Below are 15,784 nucleotides of genomic sequence, written 5' to 3'. Positions count from 1 at the left end.
AGTGTGTTGTGTGGATTAGGAATTGACGCCCTAGCCCTACGATGTCAATATCTTGGGGTCGGTACATGACCACTAGGGAGCTTTAGCTTGCAATAATGCTTATTATCTCGATACCTAAAGATTCAAAAATATTTAGCGAGGGTCGCGCACATTTATTTACTTTTAGTTTTTAGTTTTAAGATTAGTTTATTTTTTAAATTATCTATAATAATCTAAATAAGCTAAAGTAATCTTCTGGTAATCGAAAATTCTTTCACTAACAGAAAGCTACACTATTCAGGAGTGACATAGGCTACATTTTATTGTGATTGAACAAAAAAAAAAATCAGTGAAAACTTCTTCTCCTTCTCCTTCTCCTTCTCCTTCTCCTTCTCCTTCTCCTTCTCCTTCTCCTTCTCCTTCTCCTTCTCCTTCTCCTTCTCCTTCTCCTTCTCCTTCTCCTTCTCCTTCTCCTTCTCCTTCTCCTTCTCCTTCTCCTTCTCCTTCTCCTTCTCCTTCTCCTTCTCCTTCTCCTTCTCCTTCTCCTTCTCCTTCTCCTTCTCCTTCTCCTTCTCCTTCTCCTTCTCCTCCTCCTCCTCCTCCTCCTCCTTCTCCTTCTCCTTCTCCTTCTCCTTCTCCTTCTCCTTCTCCTTCTCCTTCTCCTTCTCCTTCTCCTTCTCCTTCTCCTTCTCCTTCTCCTTCTCCTTCTCCTTCTCCTTCTCCTTCTCCTTCTCCTTCTCCTTCTCCTTCTCCTTCTCCTTCTCCTTCTTCTCCTTCTCCTTCTCCTTCTCCTTCTCCTTCTCCTTCTCCTTCTCCTTCTCCTTCTCCTTCTCCTTCTCCTTCTCCTTCTCCTTCTCCTTCTCCTTCTCCTTCTCCTTCTCCTTCTCCTTCTCCTTCTCCTTCTCCTTCTCCTTCTCCTTCTCCTTCTCCTTCTCCTTCTCCTTCTCCTTCTTCTTCTTCTTCTTCATGTGAAATGTGAATTAATGTGAGTGTGAAATGTACGTTTGTTTGTTACGCTTTCACGACAAAAAAAATTGGATACGAGTGAAGCCGCGGGTAAAAGCTAGTTTTCAATAAATTCGTGTACATACGGACTTTAATCAGTGTTCATTAGTATTTAGTTCTGAACACCATCTAAAATATTTTTCACGCTAATTTAATATTTCTACAAATCTACTAGGCGGCGACACGTACAGCGGAGTTAGAAACTGCAGCGCGAGAAGCGGCACGCTATGAAGTTTCTCTTGATAATTTGCAACAATGGCTACTGGCGTTGAAGCAAAGGGCTTTGTTAGAGGAACAGTTAGACACCGCACAGGTAAGTGGTAGAGTTAATATGACGTTAGCGTGGAGGATAGTCAGAAATTTATTATTTACGGGTTTTGATAGCGAGAACGAAAGTTAAGTATTCATGTAAAATAATTATAGTCTAAACGCTTGGCTTATTTCAACTGGTAAATATAAACATGCGCCTGTCAGATTATTATATATAATTTTATGCAAAGAAATAGTTAATTTATTATGTGATAATGTGAAATTTGACAATATATAATTTAATGAATAAAATCATTTGAGATAAGAATGGAGTATTTAAATGTTAGACAACAAAGAAGTAGGAGTCATACTTTTTTTATCGTCGCCTATAAAACGAGTGTTCCGACTCGATTGGCTCCTTCGTCACGTCCCGTATTCACACTATGGGGGCTCTATTCTTCGATTTCGCTAAGGCATTCGACAAAGCCTGGCATAACGGCTTGATATACAAGCTCTATGAACTAGAACTGCCTGATAATCTCGTGCGCATTATACGAGACTTCTTGTCAAATCGCACTTTCCGATATCGGGTCGACGGCACTCTGTCTTCGCCCCGTCCTATCCGCGCTGGAGTCCCTCAGGGCTCGGTGCTCTCACCGCTTCTTTATTCGTTGTACACGAATGACATCCCAATTCCGAAAAACAAAGCCACAAAGCTGGTCCTATTCGCTGATGATACGGCTATCTATACGTCCGGCCTCCCGTAGAGGCTATAACTTCTCGACTCCAATCTGCGGTCACCACCCTCGGCGCGTGGTTTAGGAAATGGAGAATCGAAGTAAACCCCGAAAAGAGTGCACACTTTGTTAAACACACCAAGCGCGTCTTCTGGATGTAAGGTCGACCCGGGACCAAAACCCTATTCGGCGCTCCGATTCCTTGGCTAAAGGAAAACAAAGAACCTAGGCGTCCTACTCGACAGTAAACTTACGTTCAAGGCCCACATCAACCGTGTCAGAAACAGGGCAGGACGGATGTGGGAGGAGTAAAATGTCTCTTAGAAATAAGACGAAACTATACAAGGCCTGCGGCTTCAAATTATACAGAACAAGTTTCTACGCACTGCCACGTACTCGACGTGGTACGTGAGTAATGTCGACTTACATCGCGACCTTAAGATCGATTCGCTCGCGAAGCACCTCAAAATACTCGCTACGGCGTATATTGAGAGGGCGCGCAGTCACCCAAACCCTCTTGTAGCAGAGGCTTGCTACGTAGATAGAGGAAACTTACAGACAGTACAAAGACGTCCTATACACGTCTTAATCGACCCTGACAATAGGGTCACGGCGCTTAACGTCGTATACACCACCACACGCAGGACACACACACACCGCTCCCGCCAGCGAGGGCGAGGTTCCTGCGTTCTGACGGCTCGCGCGTTGCGGACAGTCCGTAAGCCGTCTCAACGCTCCGTATAGCGCTTCCTCCACCCCGACGACGTTTTAAGCCGAGGTGCGATCTCGTTAGGACACCCTTAGGGCGTGCGTTTTTCCTGAGCCCTCCCAGAGGGCTCCCCTTTTTCCTTCGCGGCCGGTGTTTATAGTACCCGGCCCCTCTCACCGGTGACGCTATAAAGACCGATAGCCAACAGCACTCAACAATTCGAAAAAAAAAAAAAAAAAAAACGATTGACTCATTCTTGTTTGAGACATCAATATCATAATTATAATGAATAAATGTATACTTGCTTAATACTATATTGATAGGGACATAAATTGTTATGAGATATTTAATTAATTATACGCTTCTTAAAAATAAAAGTATTTGATTTCACTGATCAGATAATATCTTTAGCTTAATAAAATATGAATGTTAGATAAATTGTTTTTTTTTTTTAATTTTTTTTTTAATTTACATTTTTTTTTTCTTAACACGCTCTCTATGATTTTATTGGTTAAGGGGTGTAGTTAAGTGACAGTTATTTTACAATTGATTGATATGTATCTTATCAATATTTTAAGTGAATTATGGATAAGAGACTAACAAAAATACTTAAAATTTGGTATATTTATGCAGCTATCATCTGAGTTTGGTGCTCAGCGTGGAATATTACGAGAAGTGCAACAGCAAGTGCAAGCGTATCGAGAAGCGGGCAAGACGGAGGCCGCAGACCGGCTGGAAGATCAGTTGCAACTCGCTGAGGTGAAATAATTTCTTGTTATATGATTTGTATGTTTAGTTAGTTAATTAAACGAAGAAATTGTTGGAAACTGAAAAGTCTCGGAGTCATATCTTTGAATTATTGTTACACCTAAAGTTTACCCTAAAGTTAACTGGATCGAATCCAAAAAATATATCAAGACGTCTGCCACGAGTTTTAGGTCGACCCTGTATTGAACGGACCACCCATCGCTCAACGCATCATCTAGTAACGCATCAATGAACGCAGCCCATTTTCCCTTAGCGCAACCTAAACGAGGCCGAGGAGCAGTTCGTCGACCGGAAGCGAGCCGAGGGCCAGAGCGAGAGCAGCCCCGCGGCGGAGGGCGAGGGCGAGGGCGAGGGCGAGGGCGCGGGCGCGGGGGGAGCGCTGGCGCGGCGCCTGGAGCGGGCCGGAGCAGCGCTGCGCGACGTGCAGCGCGGCGCCGCGGCCGCGCTGTGCCTGCGCGCCGCCGACCCCGACGCGGTGCGCGCGCAGCTGCGGACTTGTCTGGTGCGTGGGTTGCTCCTTTCTATACATAACCGTTTAACAAGTTTAAAGTCGCTCAACGTGCAATGGAACGGGCTATGCTTGGGGTCTCTCTCAAAGACAGGATTAGAAATGAGACTATCCGCGAGAGAACGAAAGTAACCGACGTAGCCCACAGAATTAGCGAGTTGAAGTGGCAGTGGGCTGGTCATCTGTGTCGCAGGACCGATGGCCGTTGGAGTAGACGGGTCCTATAGTCGAGACCGCGTCTTGGCAAACGCAGTGTGGGACGTCCTCCGGCCCGTTGGACTGACGATCTACGTAAGATTGCCGGTGTAGGCTGGATGAGGATTGCGGAAGACCGGGATGTGTGGCGCGAACTTGGGGAGGCCTATGTCCAGCAGTGGACTGCGATAGCCTGAAGTGTGTGTGTGTGTGTATACATAACCGTAAACACATGAGTTCACGTTATTTTTGGCGTAAACTTGTGGAGGCCTATGTCCAGCAGTAGACTGTATAGGCTGTAATGATGATACATAACCGGCTCGGCAAACAAGCGCACGGCTCACCTGATGGTAAGCGATTACCGTAGCCTGGAGACGCCTGCAACACCAGAAGCATTGCAAGCGCGTTGCCTACTTGCGCTCCTCCCCAGGAGCTCTGGTCACCTTACTCACCACAGAAACACGACATTAGTCGAGGTAGTCGGACTACTCCAGATTTTAGACAGGATATTTCTTAAAATTTTTTTAATATCATATCAAAAATTGACCGCTCCAGCGGGGATCGAACCCGCGTCTCCGACTGACCGTGTCGGCGCTCTAGCCGATTAAGCTATGGAACGATGTACCCGCTAGATTGAAATTTTTGATATGATGATTTTTTATTTTTTCGGTTTAAGTGAACAGGATATTTCCTGCTCTAATCTACCTGAATAGTTTATATGCAGAGTACGCTTCAGTTTGTAATATCCCACTGCTGGGCTTAGGCCTCTTTCACCTCGAAGGAAAGAGCTACGCTTCAGCCTGTGATATGCAGAGTATGAAAATTATAAAATAATTTGTTTTTATTCCATTACTGTGTCAATAAATTTAACTAGAGCTTTTTAAAAAAATCTCATATTTAAAGTGATCGATAAATTGCAATTAATTTATCATCTGTATATAAGCTTCTAATAGATTCGCTTAGTTCTTTAATAATATACAGTATCACATGTAATTAACCATTTAATGTAATTACAGTACAATATAGGTGATTATTGGAGTTAATTTATCGTGGTTACAATCGATTATCGCTTGCGGTCGGTGTGACAGAATGCTAAATGTTCAGACCTAACTTGGTTTAAGTATATCTTCTAATATATAAAATTCTCGTGTCGCGGTGTTTGTAGTTAAACTCCTCCGAAACGGTTTGACTGATTCTCGTGAAATTTTGTGTGCATATTGGGTAGTTCTGAGAATCGAACAATATCTATTTTTCATCCCCCTAAATGTTAAGGATAGTTCAGCACTAACAAATTTTTTTTTTAACTTTTTCTCAATTATTTATTTTTTATTTTATTATGATTTGGCGTTGAAAAATGCATATAATCCTAAATTTTCACCCTTCTACCACCAACCCCTATTTTTAAATAGCGTTTAGCGGTAAGACAACGTTTGCCGAGTCAGCTAGTAGAAATATAAAAGAATATTATTAATATTCGGACATTAGTCATATTCGGACATTTTCATACGGAGAGCTTTTCTTTCGGTAATATTTTATTATATATTCGGTATATTTTATTATTTTTTCGATTCTGTATTATAATAATAAAAAAAAATATCTTTTTAATAAAATCCGTAACATTTTATAATAATAAATGCTTTATAAAAAAAACCCATTAATTGATGACAAATGCGAACTTTAAACATTACTATGTTACAATTTTTTTTGTTTTAATTTTTGACGTTTTAAGAGTATGATTATTCCATCCTGTCATGGTACGACTCTATTTTTTTTTAAACATAAATTATACAAAATACTTAATTTTCTTCCAAAATTTATGTGTTACTCATAAATCGAATAATTTACGTATCATCTTTAATACAATTCTACTAACTCGGAAAACATTTCTAAATACGGTAACGTTAAAAGTCAAATAAAATGAAACAATTTTAATCAACTTATATAATGAAAGACGTAATTTCAGTTTAAACGTAGGTTTGAAACTATAATTAGAGCTGCAAACTATTGTACGCGTCTAGAGTGGAACTTTGCGCTTTGTTCGTAACTTGTCGTGAATGCTAATTTTGGTCCCATTTAACTTATCCAAATACATGAAGTGATGATGAAAGGGTTTAACTATACAATAAAAAAACTTACTTATCTTTGTTTATTTATTCGAATTCTATGAAGACATTCATTTATCTCTTTTCCGTTCTCCTGTATTGAAGAGAAGGTAGTCTCTAGTTGTATAATAGTGGGACATGCATAGTAGGGATGTTACAAAACTCCGTAATCATAACCGAAACTATTGGATAATCCAAAATAATGTAATGCTACGATTCAGCCTGCAACATCCCATTGCTGAACACAGGCCTCTTTCTCCATGTAGGAGAAGGATTGGAGCTTAATCCACCACGCTGCTTCATTGCGGGTTGGCTCTACTATGAGCAACGATGGTTATCAAGGTATATATGATAAAAACCGGGACCGACAGGACAAGGACAGAAATCCAAAACGGAAAGAAATATCTGTAAATACAAACCCGATATAAATATCATCCCGAGCGAGAATCGAACCCACAAACCGTCGGAGTTTTAGACGCCTTATGTACGACTCCACCAGACTGCTAGTCAATTTATATATAATTTGATATTACGTATATTAGATTATTATTTTATTTTGGACTATGTCCTAAATGTCATATCAATTAAATCCTTAGTTCACTGGCCTTTATGATTCAATATTTTTCTCTAAATATTTAACTGTAATAACGGTGGTCTTTTTGTAATATTTTAAATGTAGGTGTATCGGTATAGTTGAAGTAATTGGGCTATCATCAGTAATCCAATTGTGTCATAGTACGCGATGTGTAGTTCAATAAACTATTGTGTTTGATTTGTACCGACATTATCGCACGCTACTGCCGATGGCGTTGAAAGGATTCTGTGCCTGTGAAAAAGTTACCTATGAATGTTCGGAGCGGGTATTTTTATATAAAATATATTTATTTCGCTGTCTAAAAAAGTTAACATGAAATTAAAATTTGTATTTAAATGCGAGTTTAAAAGTTTTGTTGAATTTTAGGTTCAAAAGAAACAAAAAATCCTTTTAAGTTTTATAGATTTCGTAACGTTACTACCCCGCTACCACGTTAAAAAGTGGTTGCACCATCTTTTATAGTCTATTTTTATTCTGGGCGATATAGACATCCATGTCTAAAAGAATAAATCGAATCGGCTTAGTTACTTTCAGACGTTACTTTATAATATTCTTGTATATATTACTAATAAATATTTCAAATTCAGTAATATAAATCTTGCATAATATTAAACGTGTCCAAAACTTTACGCATTGATCGTTTCATACATTCAAGTTGCAAGCGATGGCGCGGCACAATAGACTAACGTGGTTGATTCGCGTCCTATCGGCCCAACTTGTATACCGCGATAACAAACGCTCAATTTGTATGGAGATGTACTTCGACACTCTCTATTTGATACTTATTTTTAGCATACCTCTTTACAAGTGGATAGTAAGATATTTAAAGCTGAAGCTATTAAAACTAGTTCGAATTCTTGAATAATCTTGAACATGGACGTGATTTTAAATATTTACTTGCAGAGATTCTACCGAACTTTGAGCGAAATAAAATCCGAAGTCGAATCGATTATCAAAACCGGTCGGAAGATGGTTGAAGAAAAGGCGGTCCCCGAACCCCAAGAGTTCTCTAAAAAGATAGACATGTTGAAAGAGCTGTACAACAAACTTGGCGCTCATGTGACAGAATCGAAGACAAAGCTAGAAACGGCCTTGCTAACAGCGCGTGAGATACAAAACGACCTGCAGTCATTGACTTCGTGGCTCCAGGGGTTAGGAAATGTTGGAAAGCAGACTCTAGAATTGGAAATGTCCAGAATGGAAGCTATTAAGGATAAACTTAACGCAAATTACGTGGAATTCGCGAAAAATTGCGATCCAGTTTACTTAGAGAATCTTCGTGAACAGATTGACGATATCAACTCTCGTTGGGATAACTTGAAACGTCACGGCCTAGGAAAGAAGGAGACAGAAGTTGAAAGTCTTCAGAGATACTTGAATGACATCGACCAAGAACTAGAGAGTCCTGAAACGATGTCTGCGGCAAAACTAAAGCTGTTGAGAACAGAAATTCGAGCAAAGGCAAGTGAAGTTCAGGCGATCGACAATAAAGCGTTGTTGAAACAGTGGGAAAGGATTTTGGAGAAGATAACCGTGAGTATTTACTTTATTATCTAGCTTTTTCATATCTGATATTGGTGTCAATTTTGATGTCACGCTAAACTAAATTTCAGTTGTTTCCAAAATTTAAGTCCCGTTTATCAAAGAACCTGATAATAATGTTTTAAACTTCGATTTAGTTAATTTTTCGACATCAGAATTAGCATCTTTGGTTGTTAATGAGCAAGCGATATTTTTGAAACGTTATAACGGTGTAAATATTATAAATTTTGTAAATATAGTTTATGTTATTAATTCTGAATATTATATGGTTTCATTCTGGTATTTCAATTTTCTTGGATTTTTTCGCCAAGTGTATTCATTATTATGCTTTGTTTTGATCACTGTCTATACACGTGAGCACGTAGAAGCTTATCCGCATTGTTATTCGCGATGTCTTCAGCCTGAGTGTGTGTGAATATTTTATAATGAACTAAAAGTACTTACGAAGTTTGTTGTGTGCATTTCATACTCTAACTATAAATATAAAAGAAAGCACTACGATACGTGACGTTTGATCTCCAATCATGCTGCGTTTTTCATCTGTAATTATTACTTTACACGTGTAAATAAGTGACATGGTGTCGGTTGCAAACATTGTGTGGTGTAAACAAAGCTTACTGTATCACGGCCTGTAAACCATTTACATCACAACCTATGGCTTCGGACATACTGGGATCATGCTTTCACTCATCATGCGACGCTTTGGGGTTCACGCCTAAGATCATCTCGGTCGTACTGATCTGGACTAAATATTGACTAATATGTAAATAACAAAAGTGTGCTTTAACAAACATTAACGTAACAGTCCTAAGATGGTTTGTGGTTGCAGGCTGCAACAGTCACTGATGACAAAGAAACGACGGTAGTCGAGTATGAGAACGTTACTGATACTATTAAAAGACGTTTAGAAAGTCCAGTTAACTCACCTGAGACTGAGAGACCAGAATTTAAAAAGTCTAGAATACCCCTAGCTTTGAAAAGCCCCGTTCCTATAAAGAAAGAAGTTAAGGAGGGTGGTAATAGAAGTAGGGGCTCTTCGTTGGAAAGACGAAACAGGAAAGCTGGTAGTCCAATGACGGATAGTGTAACTAGTACTATGTCGACTGATTCAATTGAAGGGTCTATTTCTATCATGGGTTCCGTACCATCGACTCCTGAAACGTCAGGTAAAGAGAGTAGCACATTCAACCTTTTACACGATAGTGACTTATTTACTCAGATATCTAGAAACAAAATAGAGCCACAATCACCTGTACAAGCCAAAACAATGAAACCTGATCCGTTTCATGTTGTCGAAGTCAAAGAACACGAAATTGTGAAATCGACAGTCAGTCCAGTAGAACCAATGGAGATATATCCGTCCGATGCAGTTGAAACTGTAGTAGAATTTATTCCTCAAACAGTGGAGACAGTTGAGATCATTGACGATACCGAAGAATCTATAGGCGAATCAGATGAAGAAAAATCCGAATCAAGTCGAAATTCGTTCGATTTAGGTACCGAACCAAAAACTTTTGTCGTTGAGGTTAAAACGCTAGAACAAAGAATGAAGCCAACTTTAGGTATTCTTAAGCGACGCAATGGTCCTATTGAAGAGAGATCGAAAGTAATGAAAGTGTCGTTAGATGTTCCGGACTTAATATCTTCTTCAGAAAAGGATCAAGATGTGTCGATGCATACACCACCGCCTACTCCGTTAGAAGGAGTGAAAACGACCGAGTGTCCATTATTGCATGATCTGGCACTCAGGCAAAAGGAAGCTCAGAAAAATTTATTGCGAGATGAAATTAATGAGTATTTGATACTAGATGAGGTACCTAAAGACCAAGCGGCGTTACCCGAGCCCTCTGCAACAGTGACGTTAGCTAGTGATGATTTAGAAGATACATCTTCGAAAAAGGATATCGAAGCCAAAGAATCAACGCCTGAAGCATCAAAGAGTCAGTCCTTTAACAGTGATGAGGATGAAGTTATGTATTCAGAAATTGAAGAAACGCAACAGGTATTATATTCTAATAAATTAAAAAAAGAACTACAAATATTATAATTACAAGATGTTCGTATATTTAATAAAATAAACACCAAATATATTATTTATTTCTTTGTTTATTAGAGAAATTTTGTCTCAAATCTACTATTGAACTTATTCATATTTGACCTTGATCTTGCGTATTCTTAGGTCCGTCTCTCCGCATCTGAATTCGATGTAAAAGAACCACTGTCAACATCAACTCCTATCAAAGAAGATAAGAGTAAGAAACAGGTTCATGTAGTGGCTATGTCTCCGAAACCTCCTCAAGACGATGAACAGGAAGAAATTCCTCCTTCACCGAAGTCAAGAGTATCAGCCAGTCCATTATTTGGTCTCAAATCGCAAATTAGCAAAGAAAAGAAGATAACGAACGAAAAGTATCAAAGAACTGACGATTACGCTCAAGTACGTATTAATATGTGTTTGACTTTATTATTTTGTACGTAAGGAAATAAAACTTATATTAAAAAAATTTCAGTTTGATTAATAGTCAGGGTTATTTTAAATTGTCATAGAATAATGTTTTTGAATCTATAGTTTAAACCATTAAACGGAAGATTTTTCGAAAACAACATATAGACAGAAAACAGATAATCAGAACTATGATTACCAATATAAATGTGTATAAAAGACATAATCCGTCAGAACTAATTTTTCGTTAAAATTTATAATAGACTAATATTTAACATGTATACCAGGTGTCAGATATTACCGAAAGCTCACAAGAAACTGGAGAAACGACTGAGTCAGTCGAGCGTCCAGTACAATCTGAGATCAAGCGACGGTTTCCAACTGCGTGTGATGAGGAACTGGAGCAGTTTGAAGCTGAGGCGGAGAGGATGGCGCGTCGTATGCACGTTATGTTACTCACAGTGGGAGGCGTGGGCAGTGAGAAAGATCCTGCTAAGAGACTTGAGGTAACTTGTTGGACTAATTGTCTAAATTCTTTTCTTAATCTATGGCTAAAATTGTGTATTTGATCAAACATACTCTATCTTTTAAGTGGTTAAACTTTATAAATTCTTGTAAGAGTGGATTTTATACTTAAACTTATATTTTTTATAGTTCTGTTCTAATAATTACTTTGATCAATGCAGAAATAAGAAGATTTTATGTGTTTACCTTATTTTAGATATTAAAGAACCAGCTAGGCGCTGTAGCACCCGACGCAGCCGCTCTTATATCACGCGGAGATAGCCTTGTGTACACCAAACACAAAGAAAACCCACAGTTAGCCGAATACTTACAGACACATTTCCAAGACAAACTACGTAACAAGTGGTCGATAGTTATGTCCGAAATCGAAACGAAACGAAACGCGGCGCTCAAAGCCGAAGACGATATTAAAGAATTGAACACGTTAATAGAGGGTATGCAGAAATGGGGTAAAGATTTCGAGGTCAAGATCAAAAATGGTGGGGACGGTATGAAAGAAGAATTGATCGATCGAGAGAATGATGTAGAAAGAATTCAAGATTTGTGCAGGGAACTAAGGGTGCAAAGGGTTACGTTCCCCGAAAGGGCGGCTAGTGATGTGAGTGTAATGTTTAATAGGATTAGAGAAGCGTATGAAGCGACAATCCCTAAAAAGGATAGGAAGAGAATGGTAAGTGGATAATTTTAATGTTGTTCTTGATTCTAAATTTATTGACACATTGGACTTACTGACTTAAAAGAGAAGTTTCTTGTTTTACTGCGACATTAGTACAGTCAGTTTATATAATTTACTTGATTATGTTTTTTACGTTGCCGGTAGAATTTTGATAGAGGTTCGTAATCTGTTTAAATAACGCTTTAAGAAAGAATTTATGGCAACTCATAATGAAAACGTCGGTGTTGTACAACAGAGGCGGACCTGCAATTTGACTGGCTTAGAATAGTTTAAAAGTTTTATTTTAACTTTTTAATTCTTAATTTTTGCAATTAACTTTGTTAGTTTCAAAGTTTTTTAATGTTTTTGTTATAATTTGGAATCCGCTTAGTTTCGTCCTTAGAGACCCAAAATAAAAAAAATGTGACGAATCTGATGAAGATTGTTCAGTAGTTCAGTTCATTATATTTCACTTATATAGTAAAATATTTATTATGTTTAACCAGTCAAGGTTTCTCATTAACAACGAGAATACGATATTAAATAAGTTATTAGCGGATACGAAACCTGTTATTGTTACGAAGAAAAAAAAACTGTGAAATTTTTATAATGAAACAACTTTTTCGGATTTTATCCTACCTGTGTGAGTCCTCCTCAGTCTGTTGACTATGGTTGCTGTAAAGCAGGGGTGTCAAACTCAACTTTGCCGAGATCACATTAAATTTTGAATGTGTAGGCGGTCCAGAATCAAATTACAAAATTTTTTTATAACTTCCGTAGAGGGTAATATTTTAAAACTTTTTAAAGCCGGCCGTATTTTTGACAACCCTGCTGTAAAGTATCCGAAACGTCCAGCATCTTAAAAACTTAATAAATCACGATTAAATCCAAAAAAGTTGTTTCATTATGAGTGAAATTTGCGAAAACATTAGAAAACAATATTAGAAATTTTTAGCTCTACGTCTGTCCAATTATGAATCGACACTGTTCACTTTTTTGTTTGTTGTTGTTTGTTTCTATTAATTGCCATCTTAGTCTGTCCTTTGTTCTAACTCGATGTTCATAAACTTTACCAGGAGAGCAACGAAGCTAGAAACGGTGAGTTCGTAACTCGAGCTAACCGCGCACGAGAAGCCGTGTCAACAATTTTAGCAACTTTACGTTCTCCACCGCTCAATGGAAAGGACTACGACGAGTTTCCGCTGCAGGAAGATGCTTTGGCTGTAAGTTCTTTAAATATATTTGCTTCTATTATCATGAATATTGGAATTAACCACGCAGAATCACTTTTATTAATTACCATATGATGTTAAGCTCAGCAACTCAATTAATTTACAGATTTTTTATCTAATTGATCACCAAATTTAGTTTATTGGATCTCAAATTTGACCAAATCTGTATAGAATTTTAGTCAAAACCTGTCTGACCGTTTTAGTATTGTTTTTAATAAGCTTGTAAGTAGATTATTGTACCCGATTTAGTTATAATGTTAATTTTAAAATTATGTTACTTTATTAATTGTCTAATTAATTGTTATCGTATTATTGTAGTTTCGTTTAGTGCTAAGTAGTCTAAAACAAGACACAAAAAGACAAATATCATATTATATACTTATCATATTATGTACCATAAAAAATATGAATATATTATAACAGAGAATAAAAGCATCAATGGAAGACGTACAGACAAATGTGGAGGAAATCGAAAATTCATACTCTTGGGCGTCTCGTAAGACTGCAAGCGAGCAAGTGAAACGCGTTCGAGACAAACTACGCTCCGAGTGGACCGCGCTACTTGATGTCTATAAGGAAAGACATGACAGGTAAGTTTACATACCTAACAGCTTATTTAGCTTTTTTTATATCTATGTTGGCAAACAAGCATACGGCTCACCCGATGGTAAGCGATTACAGTGGATTATAGACGTCTGCAAAACCAAAAAGCATTGCAAGCGCGTTGCCGACCCTATCCCAATCTTCCAATCCCCTCCCCCCGAGCTCTGATCACCTTACCAGCAGGAATACAATACTGTTTGAAAATTGTATTATTTAATAGAAGAGTAACGACGAATTTAGTCAAAATGTTACTAGATTAGTTCTGAAACCAATCATTTCATCGACTAGACGATAGTGGTGTGATGTTTGGTGGGTGTGGAAGTATTGATCTAAGTGGTCTACTTCTCGAGTGTTTCAGGTCTACTGAATTAAAGGACCTGTGTACACATATGGCAAAAAATAATAATCATGTGCGAACAAGTCTTAATTGTGATTTAAACCACACGGTAGAAAAGTTGTCCAATCTATAGAATAAAAGTTTAGTTACAGAACTTTGACCACGCATTTTGGTAATATCTTGAATAGTTTTTATCAAATTTTGTTTATTTTGTAGTTGTCAGTTAAAGTATTAGTATGTTAGTAGTCAGTTCCAGTAATTGGTCGTATCATATCGGTGTTTGATGGTCGAGGTATTGTAATTATTCAATTTCCGAATTTTATTAATGTTACCAAATAATTCAATGAATTTTAACGAATACGGTGCTTTTAGGAAGTGCTCGTAAGCTGTTGTTTCGGTGTGATAATAATCGTTTCTGTAGGTTAGAAAATTATTCCAAGCCTACAACAGAATTGGCAGGCGGTAGATGGTTAATTAATAAATGGTTATTCGAGTATCTTTGCGAATTTACATTCTAGGGTAATACTGCTGTTCTTGCTTATTATTCTCACTAGGAAAAGTATAAACGGTTTTACGTTTCGTTTTGTTTGGATACATAAAAAAGAATTCGGTTTCATTAAATATTACGAAAAATATGTAAGGATAGAAAAGAGAAAAAGAATGAGAGATTAATAAAAAGTAATCCAATAAAATAAAAAAAAAACTTCTAGTTCTGTGGATTTTAGCGTTATCGATATCGTATTTTAGAATAAAAACTAGCTTACGTAATATTATGGAATATGAGCTAATATTATATGGTTGAGATGTTATAGCTTAAATAAAACTTTTATACCGATTTATAGAGATCTTGTAAGGCTGTAAGCTATTAATTTGGTACATAATCATCATCATCATTATCATCATCATCATTTCAGCCTATCACAGTTCACTGCTGGACATAGGCTTTTACAAGTTCACGCCAAAAATGGCGTGAACTCATGTATTTTGCCCATACCACGCTGGGCAGGTGGATTTTATTGGGCAGGGCTGGCTTTGTCGCACCGAAGATGCTGCTGCCCTGCTTCGGCCTGTGTATTTCAAAGCCAGCAGTTAGATGGTTATCCCGCCATCGGTCGGTTTTTTAAGTTCAAGGTAGTAGTGGAACTGTGTTATGCCTTAGTCGCCAATTACGACCTCCCCACGGGAACAGAGGGGGTGGCTATGTTCTTTACTACCGTAGCCACACAGCGGTTTGTACAGTTTCTAAAAATTAATTTGAAATTTGTATATTAAGATGGTCGCGCTGCCAATCATCCTGGGCAGCCCTTTATGCCGCTTTAGAGAAGGGTGGAGAGGCTCTGGATGCTTTGGAGAGAGACTTGGATGCGGCGGCTGAAGGAAATGTTTCGCAGCAGCAGTTGGATGATTTGGAGAAACAGGTTACTGAGTTTAACTGTACTAATAATATTAGGACATACTATTAGACTCTAGATATCTAATATAGTCTAGTTTAAAAGTATTAACAGAATTAGAATTAAGTGAAAGTGGTTATAGATACAAGGTATTTGTTTATTTTTGTTTTTCTTTCTTTTATTATACAACTTGGTCGACAAATAAGCCT

At 38.0% G+C, this 15,784-nt stretch overlaps 1 protein-coding gene across 1 annotated transcript in view; it reads left to right on the top strand.

The window, feature by feature from the left end:
- Positions 1-12,039, top strand: part of LOC123664224 — a 55,445-nt gene extending 43,406 nt beyond the window's left edge. Inside the window, exons 38-45 of the mRNA XM_045598818.1 lie at positions 1,160-1,297; positions 2,258-2,374; positions 3,313-3,438; positions 3,701-3,949; positions 7,751-8,380; positions 10,569-10,826; positions 11,120-11,338; positions 11,554-12,039. Coding sequence (XP_045454774.1) covers positions 1,160-1,297; positions 2,258-2,374; positions 3,313-3,438; positions 3,701-3,949; positions 7,751-8,380; positions 10,569-10,826; positions 11,120-11,338; positions 11,554-12,039 — 2,223 coding nt within the window. The remainder of the gene's footprint in view (positions 1-1,159; positions 1,298-2,257; positions 2,375-3,312; positions 3,439-3,700; positions 3,950-7,750; positions 8,381-10,568; positions 10,827-11,119; positions 11,339-11,553) is intronic.
- The last annotated feature ends 3,745 nt before the right edge of the window (positions 12,040-15,784 follow it).

This window comes from Melitaea cinxia, chromosome 21, assembly GCF_905220565.1.
Source record: "Melitaea cinxia chromosome 21, ilMelCinx1.1, whole genome shotgun sequence".
NCBI classification, from domain to species: domain Eukaryota; kingdom Metazoa; phylum Arthropoda; class Insecta; order Lepidoptera; family Nymphalidae; genus Melitaea; species Melitaea cinxia.
Note: the sequence above shows the minus strand (reverse complement) of the source record. Positions and strands in the feature narration are given on the sequence as shown.